The following is a 14,286-nucleotide window of genomic DNA, read 5'->3' on the forward strand; positions in this document are numbered from 1 at the left end:
GTGCCAGGCAGTCTCATGCTGCGTTCCTGCATGCATGCTTTCTGATGCCTGGCACAGCAGACGAGGGCTGTGGGGTGGCTCTCCTGGGACAATCATCTTGATAATGGCCGGGTGCGTTTATGTGCGCATGTGTGAGTCTGTGTGTCTGCAGAGGAGGCTCCAGGCTGCTGCCCCATCACTCCTCCCATGAAATGACACCCTTTGGATCCATAACACTTTACAGTCCAGAAAAAATTTTATTCAGTTTACACAGGATCTTGTCTCATTTAATCCAACTATCCAAAGCAGCAGGCAAGACAAACTGTGCTATGCCCATTTTATGGATAAGGATAATTTACTCAGGAGAGGTGGACTTGCCCAAGATGCCGTCAGTGGTAGAGCTGGGCTAATCCCTGTGTGTGACTTTTCCACTAAACCATGCGTTTTTAATCATTTATTTAACGAACTATTCACTGAGCACCTAGCGTGTGGCAGCCACTGTGCCAGGTACTCCTACTCATCAGCCTGCCCTCCTGAGAGAACTTGTTCAAATCCTCCACCTCCCACCCCTTGCCCCGTGAGATGAATGATGGGTTTTAAATGATGGAATTAACACACTGACTATTCAGCATGTCACATTAGGAGCTGAGTGGTCACACAGTGTGGCAGTTAACAGCTGCGATCTAGAGCCAGAGTGGCCTGCATCCCAGCCCTGCCACCTGCTATGTCACCTCCCCGCTTCCTCATCTATAAACTGAAGATGAGAACTGTGCCAGTTCACAGGGCTGTGAGGCCCGACTTAGTGCAGATAAAGCACTTACAACAGTACCTATTACACAGTAAGAGCCCAATAAATATTAACTGTCACTACTTCCTTAGCATGTCTTGAAAGGAAACGAGAGGTTTAAAAAAAAAAAAAAAAGCCTTAGCTTTCATTTCATTTCATTTCATTCCAAGACTCTGGCCCGGAAAAAGGAAATCTCCCTCGTTTGGGTAGAGCTCACGACCCCTTGCTGAGTCTGCACACCATCATCCCCAGCCTCACCTCCACCTCTGCCATCCTGATCCCATGTCCTTACAGCTGGCTTTGGGTCATGGACTCCTTGCTGGTTTCCTGGCCTCTGCTCTCTCCTCCAATGTCATTCTCTACTTTTTCTCAAATAACTTTCCCAAAATATTCATTTATCAAGCATTTTTACTGAGCACCTATTTTGCGCTAGGCACTGTAGTGGATGCTGTGATGGACTACCCAGATCCCCCTTCAGGAATGAAGGATTTGTTGTCCTAGCTGCTGAGACTGTTGATGGCAGTAAGTCCTCAGCCGTCAGCCCCTTAGGGGGATTGCCTCAGCTGAAGAAAACTTCCTCTCGCAAGGTCACACCTCCTTCTAGTAGCAGTCAGCATCCACTAGACCGATCAGATCAACTCAGCGGAAGAAAGGCCTGACCCATTCCCTCAACTCAGGGCAACTCTGCAGCTCTGAAACGTGGGCTTGCATTGCTGCGCAACTTTTCCCTCTGCTCAAGCCTGGTGTTGGTCCCAGGACCACCCTCTAATAAATACCCTGCATGCTGATCTCCTCTTTAAGCTGCTTCCCAGGGAACCCAACCTGTGGCAGGCACAGAAGATGCAAAGATAGGTAAACCATGGTCTGGCCTTTAAGGATATCAAAGCAGGGCCAGCCCGGTGGCGTACTGGTTAAGCTCACACACTCTGCTTCAAAGGCCCAGGGTTCGCAGGTTTGAATCCCAAGCGTGGACCTATGTGCCTCTCATCAAGCTATGCTGTGGTAGCATCCCACATACAAAATAGAGGAAGATGGGCACAGATGTTAGCTCAGGGCCAATCTTCCTCAGCAAAAAGAGGAAGATTGGCAATGGATGTTAGCTCAGGGCCAATCTTCCTCACCAAAAAAAAAAAAAATGATATCAAGGCAAAGTGGGAATTACAACCTTAATAATAGCATGCAGCTTATAATGCAGGAAGCAAAGGGCAACGAGGCCCACTTGTAGGGGGGAGGGGTTGAGGGGAGCACATCACTCCAGGTTTGGGAACCCCTAGAGGCCCTTCAGGCAGGTTGTGAAAGCCCTCCACAGCCTGGACCCAACCTGCTGGGATTTCCCACAGGCCCCAACATCCGGTCTGCATGCTCAGGTTGGCGCAGAGCCCTGGTGCTTTGATGCTGGTGGAGGTGTGGTTTGGTTTGCATCTGTGGATAGACCAGACCCAGGCCTGGGGAGTAGCTCTTAGCAGGATGTTAGGTTCCAAATGACAAAGTAGGTTGTGGCATGGCCAGTAAGGGTAAATGGCACCTGTTCCACTCCGCTAAAATTTGCCTGGAAACCAGTGAGAAGTTAGCAAAATGTTGTCTACATCCAACAAATCTCAAGACAGTAATACAATGAAATAATTCTGACTGATATCTCTGAGCGCCTTATAGACTGGTGCGGAGGGAACCATGACCCCTCTGCACTCTGCCTCCCACTGGGAACCAGCCAGCTTGCCTGAGAAGGCATTGGTGAGTGTGGTAAGGCCAGCAGAAGCAGGGAGACCAGGATTTCAATGAAGACCCTGCAGACTGAGGCCTTTCAGTCTGACAGCTCCCGATTGGTTTAAAGGCCTGACATCAGCAGGGCAGCCCCAATGTCAGTAGCTGCGGAAGGAACAGCTTCCCAATGGTTGGGGCTGGGATTAGATAGACTCTCCACAGCATGAAAGGAGTAGCTGCCATGATGGGCAGGCTGAGGTGATCAAGGGTGGCATCCCATCCTTCCGTGTCAGATTTCTCTCTCCTCTCTGCCCTGCACTTTCTGGAATGAAGCTGGCTGACATTGTATACATTTTTCATCCCTCAAGACAATCACCTTCTGCCAACTCACCTCCTCTAAACCCCAAAAGTTCATCTTACACTTATTGTAGGGTTTTTCTCAGCTGTGGTAATTCATTCTTCTCAACCTTCTAAAGGCCTGTGGTGTAGGCTTATAGTCATATGTACAGGTTCTTCATATTTCTTCACGGAATCATAAAATTAGAAGCCAACCTGGGGGCCATCTACCGCTGCCTCCTACCCAAAAGACAGCCCTTCTCTAGAGCCTGGCAGGGCTGAACAGTCCCAGGGACTGGGAACTCACTCTCAGAAGGCAGCCTAAACTATTCAAAGTTTTCTTTCCTTTGAGTCCAAACTGGTCCACCTCTGGAGTCACTCAGAGAAAATTTACTTCTTTTCTCCTATGATAGTCCCTCAAATCAGACTGGTCACACAAGAATCACTTTCTGAGCACTTACATATTATGTGCTTGTCAGCTAATCCTCAACAATCCTAAAAAGAAACCAAGTAGGAGGTGTTCAAAAAGGTTAAGTGATTTGTTGTGGTTGCCCAGTTAATACTGGCGGCCCTTTCTATTACCAGTAATTGAGCTGTGACTTGATCTTAGACCCCACTCCAACTCAGTGCTCTTCGTACACAAAGCCGCCTCCAAAGCAGCAGATTCTGTCACAGAATCTTTCAGCTCGTTCCCACTGACTCTGAGTTGGGATAACATATATGGGGATTCACAAGCTAGTGAGGGGTGAAGGGGCTGAGAGCCTGACAAACAGACAGGCACAGATCCTACACCAGATGGCCCCCAACTGACATTCCTGCAGGTCTGAGGTCGGAAGAGAGTGCTGGGAGCTGAGAGAAGGCTCTCAGGAGTGTGAGGATGCACGTGGCCAGACATGGCTGGAGGAGCACCTCCTCTGGACTTCTGAGGAGGGAGGCTGAGGAGGCAGGCCGATTAGTAGCCCTTCTGCCAGCCTCATCAGCCCATCAGCGCTCGCTGTGGTCAATCAAGAGCCTTCCCAACTTTATTTTCCTTTACTCCAAAACAGGTATCTCTCCCCTAGCTACCTGTACCACCATACCCTTAGCAGCTGAGTTAAAATTCCTTGGTTGAGCTTTGTGACTACAATTCTCCACAAAGCCACCAAGTCCCTTTTGTTGATTCTGGTTTTTCTGTTGTCACTTAGAGCAAAGCAAATGCCTCTATTTTAGTGTCTTCTGCATAACCATTACATATAGCAGCTAAGTCCTCGAGAAACAATATTTATAAACCATATTACCTGTTAAACATCTCCCCTCCACTCTTAAAGACTGCTTAATTTGAACACCAAGTGCTCTGTTTCTTCCCATTAAACCTCATTCTCAATTCCCTACTTCCCAAGCCTGTCCCACGTGGTTAGAGGAAAAATAAAGAACATACAACCACCCAAGCAAAATGGGGACAAACAAATTTTCTTGGCTTCTCTTCAGCCCCATCTGAGGGTCTAGATCAGAGAAGCAGGGTGAGCCTGGGCCAGAGACCAATGGAGAAAGCAGCTGGCAAACCACTGTTTGAGGCCAGGTTACAGAATCAGTTCACTCTCCCAAGCCGTGAGGCTGAGACGGCAGAACACAAGACCCCTGCAGCTGAGCCCAGGCCACAGGGACCACCACCAGTGATATGATACACTGCCCTTCATTTCACCAGCTCGGCCCACTGCAAGGTCAGGCAGGTGACCTCCAAGCCCCAGCGGCTTTAATGACATCTCCCTCTAGGGACAGGGCTGGTGCTGCCATGCCTTCCTCCACGTGACTGATACAAGTATCATAGGAAAACGCCAAGTGAGGAGCCCACACCCCTTAACAGTGAGCAAACACTGCAGCCCTGCCAGGGAGCAGCAGAGATGAGGCAAGGGAGATGCAAGGGGAGGTTTAATTTACACAGCAGCCACTCGGGGCCCAGTCAGAGCTGGGGCAGTGGGGCGATCTATAACCCCAGAGAGTACCCCCACCCCTTCCCCTTGGAAGACCAGTCCTCACAGACCCTTATAGGGGCTCCCTGGGTTGTGCAGAGGATGCTCCAGTCAAAAGGAGAGATTTAGGAATAAGGCTGTCCCCAAAGTCGGGGGGAGTCCATGGTCTGGAGATGGTTGCCTACATAGTGGCCCAGGGGTCTGAGAGACCAGTCCATGTCCTGGGCACAGTCCTCAGCTGGTGGCCCTAGAGGAAACCCTCATGGCGGAACTGTTCCTGGAGAAGGGCGCGGTACTGGTCAAATCCCCCCTCGACCCGGGTGACACCGCCTCTTTCGCATACCCACAACTCCCGGCACACCAGCCGGATGAAGCGCTCATCGTGGGACACCAGAATCACACCACCCTGCAAGACAGGAGACCAGGAGGCTCTCAGGGGGGCCCTAAGGGGTGCTGAAGCCTGGGGAGGAGTGGGCAGTGTGAAGGCACACTCACCCTGAAATTGTTGAGAGCACGGCCCAGAGCCTCAATTGTCTCCATATCCAGGTGGTTTGTGGGTTCATCCAGAATGTAGAAGTTGGGACTGGAAGGCAGAACCCGTGAAGGTGGGCCGTTACCGGGGATGGGATAAAATGAAATGCTCTGATACGAAGGCAAGAGAATAACTTTCTACTAGGCAAGAGGGGAAGCGGGGTAAGAGGAGGGCAAGAGCTCTAGAAAATGAGGCCTCACCAGGGCATGGTCATCTGAGCAAAGGCTACCCGGCTCTTCTGGCCCCCAGACAAGCTGGCAACAGGGCGCACGGCCAGTTCTCCAGAGATGCCGTACCGACCCAGCTGGTGACGATACTCCTCCTCAGGCCGTCCTGGAATAGGCCCCACCCTATCACGTGAGTTCTTGGCCCAAATCCCTCCTTTCACCCTCCCCCAGCTCTAATCCAAATGCCCCTGTTCTTACACCTAGACTCAGGTGGGCTGCTCAGCATCCTCCCCCAAGGTAGGCCTAGCTGGGGGTATCAGCCCTGGCCCTCCTTCCTCAACTCAAATCCCTGTCGCACCGGGAAACTTGTGTGCCAGCAGTTCCACAGCACTGACATTCAGGTCCAGCTGCTCCACATGGTGCTGGCTGAAATAGCCAATCTTCAGATTCCTGCACGCAGAAATGAAGACGGAAAAGAGGGGATGGAAGGCAACGACCATAAAGGAGTATAGCTACCGTGTATGAGCAGGCAGGGAGTGAGGTGTGGGCCCTACCTGTGAGCATGTCTGATGCCTCGAACTGGTGCCAGGTCCCCCATAAGAAGCTTCAGCATGGTAGACTTCCCAGCCCCATTCTCCCCAACCTGCAAGAAGAAACACGAGAAGGTTGAAGAGTGTACAAGTGTGGGACACAGAGGGGAAGGAGGCAAGAATTGGTTCCAGGTAGTCCCAATGACTCCTTCAACAACTAAAAAAGTACTTTTAAGGAAGTAAAGAGAAAAATGAAGGAAGTAGTAAAGATGTAAAGGGAACCAATTACTGAGTACCTACTAAGTGCTGGGGACTTAATTCTCCCAATAACCAAGTGAGGTAGATGTTACCTCCATTTTAAGGATGAGGAAACTGCCTAGTAACCAAGCTAGGAAACGGCAGCGTCAGGATCTAAAGTCTGACCCTGAAGCCCAGGCTCTCTTCTCTATGTTGTGGTTTGAGAAAATTTAGAACCGAGACCAATAAGATCAAGTCCTGCTCTAAGTATTGACAAAACACCCCACGCCAGTCTTTTCATCTCTGCAGGGTGGCCCTGTGAGGATGGAGGATGGGGGCAGCATAAGTATAGCAAAGTCCTTGGTCCAGGCCCTAACTCCTGCTCCTGCAGACCTCTTCCCTTTGCAGCCCGAGGATCGGGGCCAATCAACCCACGTATTGGGGTGGGGAGTCCCAGTTCACAGAACCAGCAACCATACCACACAGATGCGGGACTCAAGATCAGCAGAGACGGAGAGACGGCTGAAGATGACGTGCTCAGGGTCATAGTAGAAATCCACCTCATCTAGCTGGAGAATTGGCGGTGAGAACTTCTCAAAGCCATCAGGGAACCTGCAGGAGGTGGGGGTGAGGAGCACGAGGGCAGCCAGAAACAAAAACTTCCCCACCTGCCCCTCCAGCCAGCACTCACTTCATCATAACTTCCACCTCCTTGTCCACAGGTTTCAGCTCCGGCCTGAGGAGAAAAGAGGTGAACTAGATTTATGACTCTCAAAAATAACTTTATTTGTTCTTATCACACAAGTAATGTATGTTCAGAGAAAACCTAGAGAAAGCCTGTACCCTCACCACCCAGATAACATTCTTATTTTAGTGTACATTCTTCTAATTCACTATATACTGGAAAAATAGGATTATCTTTTTTGTTTCTTTTTGTCCTCCCAATTAATATACTGTGATATGTGTTTTTTTTTGTGTGTGTGAGGAAGATCAGCCCTGAGCTAACATCTGTGCCAATCGTCCTCATTTTGCTGCGGAAGACTGGCCCTGGGCTAACATCCGTGCCCATCTTCCTCCACTTTATATGGGACACCGCCACCGCATGGCCTGACAAGTGGTGCGTCGGTGCGCACCCGGGATCTGAACCCGGGCCGTCAGCAGCGTAGTGTGCGCACTTAACTGCTACGCCATGGGGCCGGCCCCTTGATACATGTTTTAATGTCACAAAATCCCAAGCCTTATGATTTTAAGCTTCCCTACCACCAGCACCTCTAGGAGCTTGCTTCACGATTAAACCCCCAGGGAGAAAGTCAAATACCATATGATCTCATTCATAAATAGAAGATAAAAACAACGACAAACACACACACAGAGACACAGATTGGATTGGTGGTTACCAGAGGGGAAGGGGAGAGGGAGGAGGGTGAAAGGGATGATTAGGCACATGTGTATGGTGATGGGTTGTAATTAGTCTTTGGGTGGTGAACATGATGTAATCTACACAGAAATGGAAATATAATGATGTACACCTGAAATTTATATAATGTTATAAACCAATGTTAAATAAAGGGCCATAAGAAACGATGAAATCCAGCCATTTGTGACAACATGGATGGACCTTATGGACCTTGAGGGTATTATGCTAAGCGAAATAAGTCAGGGGGAGAAAGTCAAATATTGTATGATCTCACTCATAAGTAGAAGATAAAAACAACCAACAATCACATAGAGACACAGATTGGATTGGTGGTTACCAGAGGGAAAGGGGGGAGGGAGGAGAGTGAAAGGGATGATTAGGCACATGTGTATGGTGATGGATTATAATTAGTCTTTGGGTGGTGAACATGATGTAATGTATACAGAAATTGAAATATAATGATATACACCTGAAATTTATATAATGTTATAAACCAATGTTACTGCAATAAAAAAAGGGATCAGCTATTAAAAAAAAAGATTTAGGGCCGGCCCCGTGGCTTAGTGGTTAAGTGCGCGCACTCTGCTGCTGGCAACCAGGGTTTGGATCCCGGGCGCACACCGACGCACCGCTTCTCTGGCCATGCTGAGGCCACGTCCCACATACAGCAACTAGAAGGATGTGCAGCTATGACATACAACTATCTACTGGGCAAAAGATAGGTGGGGGAAAAAAATAAATAAAATTATATAAAAAAAGATTTAATCCCCAATGCTCAATATCATTAGTCATTAAGGAAATGCAAATCAAAACCACAATGAGATATCACTTCACACCCACTAGGATGGCTAAAACTAAAAAGCCAGATAAGTGTGGGCAAGGACGTGGAGAAACTGGAACCCTCCTCATACATTGCTGGTAGGAATGTAAAATGGAGCAGCTGCTTTAGCAAATAGTTTGGCAGTTCCTCGAAAACTTAAATATAGAATTACCATGTAACCCAATAATTGCACTCCTAGATATATACCCAAGAGAATAGAAAACATATGTCCACACAAAAACCTGTACACAAATGTTCATAGCAGCTTTATTCATGAGAGCCAAAAAGGGGAAATAATCGAAATGTCCATCAACTGATGAATCCATAAACAAAATGTGGTATATCTATACAATGGCATATTATGCAGCCATAAAAAGGAATGAAGTACTGATACATGCCACAACATGGATGAACCTTGAAAACATTATGCTAAGCGAAAGAAGCCAGACACAAAAGGTCATATGTATGATTCCATTTATATGAAATGTCCAGAATAAGCAAATATATAGACATAGAAAGTAGATTAGTAGTTGCCTACGCCTGGGGGCAAGATTAACTTTCCACGAGCAATATAGAATACTCTGCTTTCTTGCAGAGGAGGAAGTTAAGGTTGGTTTCTAGAAAAGGGGAGACCTAGAATGGGAGGGCAAGAGGTGGCCTGCAAAATGAGGGAACAGAAGACAGGGCCTGCTCAAGGACCCAGTACTCACAGCTTCTCCAGCATCTTGAGTTTGCTCTGCACCTGAGAGGCTCTGTTGGCATTGTAGCGAAACCGGTCAATGAAAACCTGTGGGTGGATGAGTGCAGGCACGGGTCAGGCTCCCCCACTCCCCACAACTCTAATACCCATGGGGTGGGACCCCCAGCCTGCCTGTTCCCACACCTGGATATGCTGGCGATACTGCTGCTGTGCCTCATATTCACGCTGCTGGTTGAGCAGCCGCTCCTGCTTGCTCTTGATGAAGGTCTCAAAGTCTCCCCGGTAACCATCTAGCCGCTGGCTATGCAGGTGGATGATGTCTGTGGCTATGGCATTCAGGAAGTTGCGGTCGTGGGAGACGACTAGGATTGTGGAGGGCCACGTCTGAGGGGTCACAGGACAGCAGTGCCAGTTTGGGAGGGCAGTCAGCTCCCAGCCCCGCAAGGTGTCTTGGAGGCAGACCTTCCCCAGACCCACTCCAGCACCTGTAGGCACTCACCTGCAGGTAATTCTCTAGCCACAGGATGGCCCTTACATCCAGCATGTTTGTGGGTTCTGAAAAAGTGGGGGAGGACACATTTGGGATTGAAGGGCTAGAGAACTAGGAACTTGGATGCTGCCACCTTTCCCCACCCCAAAGTCAGGGTGCCCCACTTCACTCACCATCTAACAGCAGAAGATCTGGTCTATGGAAAGAAGAATGCAAAGCTTGAGGGTTTCGGTCAGCAACTCCTTATCACCTACCAAGAGCCAAAGCCCATCCTCCATAGTACCCACGCACAGGCCAAAGAGACTCACCTGGCAAACAGGGCCCGGGCCAGGGCCAGTCTCATCCTCCAGCCACCTGAGAACTCCCTAAAGACAGACAGAGCCACATGAGGGGTGGGTGTTCAGCAGGGCAGGCAGGGGCAGAGCCAAGAGTGCTCAGAGCCAAGAATGTCAAGGGCCACTCACCGGGTGGGCTGCTGCTGCATTTTAGGAGTAAAGCCAAGCCCAGCAAGAATGACTGATGCCCTAGGGGTGAAGAAATTGAAGAATGCCATTGGAAGAGATAACAAAAGGGAAAAGTGAAATCTGAAGGAGGGAAGGGGAATTTTAAATACCTGGCAGGTGCCTTGTCAGCCTCAATCTCCTCCAATTTGGCATAGATTTCTGCCAGCTGTGCAGCTTCTGAGCCCTCAGCCCTGGGGAGGGAGTGGGAGTAGAGCAATCAGCCCAGCACTCATGGGGGCAAGCTAAGAGGCTGTCCTGCACCCTATGCAGTTGGAAAGCAGGCCACTGGCTGCCTTGCTACCGGATAGGAATAGAGTACAGGAAGGACTCCCTCACAGCAGTGAGGGCCATGGGCACTGTGGAAGGAACAAAGGCTTTACAGCCCCACAGTGCCAAGTTCTAAGCTCTGCTGTTTACTAGCATGGGCATGCGAATTATGGATTGTGACAGTATGGTAGGCACTCTGTTAAGAACAGCTGCTGCAGGGTCAGCCCCGGGGAGTAGTGGTTAAGTGCGTGCACTCTGCTGCTGGCGGCCAGGGTTCGGATCCTGGGTGCGCACTGATGCACCGCTTGTCAGGCCATGCTGTGGCGGTGTCCCATATAAAGTGGAGGAAGATGGGCACAGATATTAGCCCAGGGCCAGTCTTCCTCAGCAAAAAAGAGGAAGATTGGCATGGATGTTAGCTCGGGGCTGATCTTCCTCACAAAAAAAAAAAAAAAAAAAAAGAACAGCTGCTGCTAGTTATTTCCTAGTCTGGAGTCCTCACCTGCCAGCGGCAATCTGGGCGCTAAGCTCCCGTTCCCGCCGCAGGAGGTCCTCTCGCACAGTGTCACTCTCCAGCACACTCTGCAGGGCAGGGGTATCATCTCCAGCAACCTCCTGCTCTACATGCAGCAGGGAAATGTGGGCTGGGACCCGCAGGCTCCGGGTGGCCAGCATCTTCAGCAGGGTCGTCTTCCCCAGCCCATTCCGACCCACCAGCCCATAGCGGCGGCCCCACACCAGGTTCACATCTGCACCAGTCAGCAGTACCCTGCAGGGGCAGTAAGAGGAAGACAAAGGGTACTCTCGAGATACGGGCACAGCAAGTTTAACAAGAGAAACCTAACATTATTTTTAGCCCCATTTCATTTCCCTAAATTCTCCTTTAATTGGAAAAAAAAATGTCACCCCCCCCCCCACCGCCACTTCCTCACCTATCGCCAAAAGACACATCAAAGTTCTCAATTCGCACATCATAGGATTTGTTCTTGCCAGATGATTCCAACCGACTCTCCTTTCTGCTGCCTGCCTGGCTTGCTGATGCCTCTTCCAAGACTCTTTCAAAAGGAGAAATGGATAACTTTTAGCACTCCCAACCACCTTTCCACCCCAGGAGAGACTGCTCTGCTCTTTTCTCAGCCCTTCTTGCTAAACTCACAGAGGGTTGCTGGTCTTGAGTGTGTCCTTCTCTGAGCGCTTCTCCTGCTTTGCCTTCAGTCGAGCCTCAGCCTTCTCGAGCTTCTTTGCGTTCACTGTCTAATGGTCCAAACACAACCATTTCACCCTAGGCTGTAGGCTCAGAAAGGAACCCCCAGAGAGAACTCCTTAAGTTAACCCTCTCAATTTACCCATTATGAACCGAATCAAAGACTCAGTGAAAGACATAATCAGAAATCCCCCAGAAAGATACAGTCAACTCGTACCCCCACCACAGACACGGCCCCCTCCGTTTCTTCTTCCCCTCCTCCTCACCGAAAACTGTTCCCTCTTTAGCAGTCCTGGGAGTTTGGTGCCACAGTCTGTAAGCAATAAGAAAAGCAGTCACCTTCTCCCAGAGGGAAGGAAAACTAACATTTGGAGTGGCTAACACAAACCAGACACAGATAAAGACATCTAAAGAAAAGCCTTACAACCTTGGAGATAGCTATCATCCTTCTCTTCAAATAAACTTCAAATAAAAACAAAACCACATATCACACAGATTAAGGGTACAGAGACTGGAGCAGATAAGCAACTCTTACAAGATCATGCAGTTGGTTACTAGGTTGAAAAATCGGGGGGTGAACCCAAGTCTCTCCAGCTCCAAGGCCCATATGCTCCCTACCATAATCAAGAGCTTGGAGAATTCTCCAACCCTACTCCCTTCATCAGTGGACTCTTTTGCCCTCAGTAAACGCATCAACTAGCTTCTACAACCTTTCCAGCAGAAAAGAGGAGCCAGGAGTCTTGAACTCCAGGGGACAGGGGGCAGGGGGCTGGGGGCTGGAGGCTGAGAAAAGGACAGAGGGCAGCTAAGTTCAATCTTCCCTCACTCTCACCGTAGTTTTCTGTTATCTTTGACAACTGGATGGGGGCGTCTAGTAGCACCTGGCTGTTTCCCTGGCTCTGTGGCTCAGCCCTTGAGGGTAGGGATAGAAAGCACAAAGTTAGGGATTCAGGAAAAAACTCTACGACCATCAGACCTTTTCCCCTCACGTCTTGTCTCCTGACGGTCCGCCCTCCCATCGCCCCCACGAATCCCCCTGCCCTGGCACATACAGGCGCAGAGTGTTATACATGCGCTGGCACACGGCCCTGATGCCGGCGTCATCCTTGCTGTCCCCGGACACTTCTTGCAACAGTTCCCCCACAGCTTCCACCAGGTCATCCACAGACTCGAAGTCCGCGCTGCCGCTGTGCAAGACGCCTGGGCGGGGCGTGGCAGGACGAGGAAGATACCAGGTGGGGTAGACATACAAGCAGTTTTAATCCCCGACCGCGGCCCCAGTCCGGGCTCCAGACCCCACTGGCCCTCGGGACGAGAGGTCATGCAGAGGGGAGGCCTAGCAGCGGTCCCCGGCACTGCCCTCTCTTAGTCTTTCCTCCCTGACTTCCACTTCGGCCTCCCCACCGCGTTGATTCGGTTGGGCTCACCCGTCACGTAGTCGAAGACCTGTCCGTCAATTTCGGGGAACTCGCTCCGCAGAATTTCAGCGCAAGTCGCCATGTTCCAGTCGGGCTCCCGTCCGCGCAGTCGCCGTGAGACCTCGGCCAAAGCCCGCCCCCTGCCCTTTCCCCGAAAGCTCGCCCCCCCCCGCCACCTGCCAAAGCGCATGCGTATTGGTGACGTAAGAAAGGCGCCAAGTGCGCGGAACCCGGTGGGCGGGGTGAACGGGGCTGAAGGAACCGTGCGCAAGCGCCGCTCAGAGTCTACGCCGGAGCTGCTCTCGCTGCGCTTGCGCAAGACCTTTTCCGCTGAAAAATTAGCGGTATGTGCGGTTCTCCGTGCCTTCTGGGAGCCGGAGGTTCCCAAGGCGGTGGCGGTGGTGGCGGGGTGCGTGGGAGCCTGCGGTTTATCAGGGCACGAGACACCGATGGTCTGGCGGGTGGGAGCCTCCCGAGAGACAGGCAGTGGATAATGCACATTGGGCTTGCTGGATTCTCTGCTCCCTTGCGGCGCGTCTGCAGCTGCGGCCCAGCCGGGTCCATTTTGGAGCCCGCCGATAGCTTTGCTGACTCACGCTCGTCTCTGAGCTCTCAGAAGCTACGCAGGTCTGTGTGGCCGCGGGTTTTGTTCCGGTCCCCAGGCCCTACGGGTTTCTCCAGGCCCTACGGGTTTCTCGTCTCAGCCTAGTGGCCAGCCGGCCGGCGACCGGCACTCAGTTCTTTCACGCTTGACGGCTCAGCGGACTTAATGGGGATTATACCCCTTCAGACCGTCCACCACCCCAGGGCACAACCTTACTGCCGCCAAAGGGCATGAAAACAAGATCCACAACACGGCCTGTGTAAATTAATTGGTCTTTATTCCCTGCCTACACCCAAGGCAGACTTCACTGCACTATGAATCTCAGTAAAGGACTGTAAAAAGCTGTTTCCTTTTAGAGATTCTCTCAGGTGGAAGTTAGGAATTTCCCCAAAATGGTGCTACTGCTTTACATTTTACCTGAATATTCTTCCAACTCGGCTCTAAAATTGGCACCTGAAATGACATCATCATCCCTTCATCCTTTTGCTGTTGTAGATCTAATAACTCTAGAAAATACAGGGAAAGAGATATTCTACAGAGAAACTACAGAACTGTCTGGTTTCTTCAACAACACTCCAAGAGCTGAGGGAGAATCAGTGGTTTATAAGACTTAAGACGCTTTCACCAGCCCCAGTGGACTTGTTT

General features: G+C 50.5%; 1 protein-coding gene across 1 annotated transcript; it reads right to left on the reverse strand.

Moving 5' to 3' along the window:
- Positions 1-213: 213 nt before the first annotated feature.
- On the reverse strand, positions 214-13,153 carry ABCF3 (ATP binding cassette subfamily F member 3). Its single transcript, XM_058556215.1, has 21 exons — positions 13,047-13,153; positions 12,672-12,819; positions 12,452-12,531; positions 11,886-11,932; positions 11,572-11,669; positions 11,348-11,470; positions 10,918-11,184; positions 10,259-10,339; positions 10,110-10,169; positions 9,954-10,010; positions 9,819-9,841; positions 9,655-9,710; positions 9,339-9,539; positions 9,166-9,242; positions 6,910-6,954; positions 6,698-6,830; positions 6,006-6,094; positions 5,810-5,901; positions 5,485-5,617; positions 5,248-5,335; positions 214-5,158 (listed from the first exon to the last, which is right to left on the reverse strand). The coding sequence occupies exons 1-21, from the start codon at positions 13,117-13,119 to the stop codon at positions 5,000-5,002; spliced, it is 2,130 nt and encodes a 709-aa protein (XP_058412198.1). The 5' UTR covers positions 13,120-13,153; the 3' UTR covers positions 214-4,999.
- Positions 13,154-14,286: the final 1,133 nt, after the last annotated feature.

This window comes from Diceros bicornis, chromosome 15, assembly GCF_020826845.1.
Source record: "Diceros bicornis minor isolate mBicDic1 chromosome 15, mDicBic1.mat.cur, whole genome shotgun sequence".
Taxonomy (NCBI): domain Eukaryota; kingdom Metazoa; phylum Chordata; class Mammalia; order Perissodactyla; family Rhinocerotidae; genus Diceros; species Diceros bicornis.

Bases quoted from the DNA above. Each gene is read 5' to 3' on its own strand.
- ABCF3 (XM_058556215.1), bottom strand. From the start codon at position 13,119: ATGGCGACTTGCGCTGAAATTCTGCGGAGCGAGTTCCCCGAAATTGAC. The intron at 12,820-13,046 runs GTGAGCCCAACC...CGCCCCGCCCAG, and splicing joins GGTCTTCGACTACGTGACGG to GCGTCTTGCACAGCGGCAGC. The intron at 10,011-10,109 runs GTGAGTGGCCCT...GTCTGTCTTTAG, and splicing joins ATGCAGCAGCAGCCCACCCG to GGAGTTCTCAGGTGGCTGGA.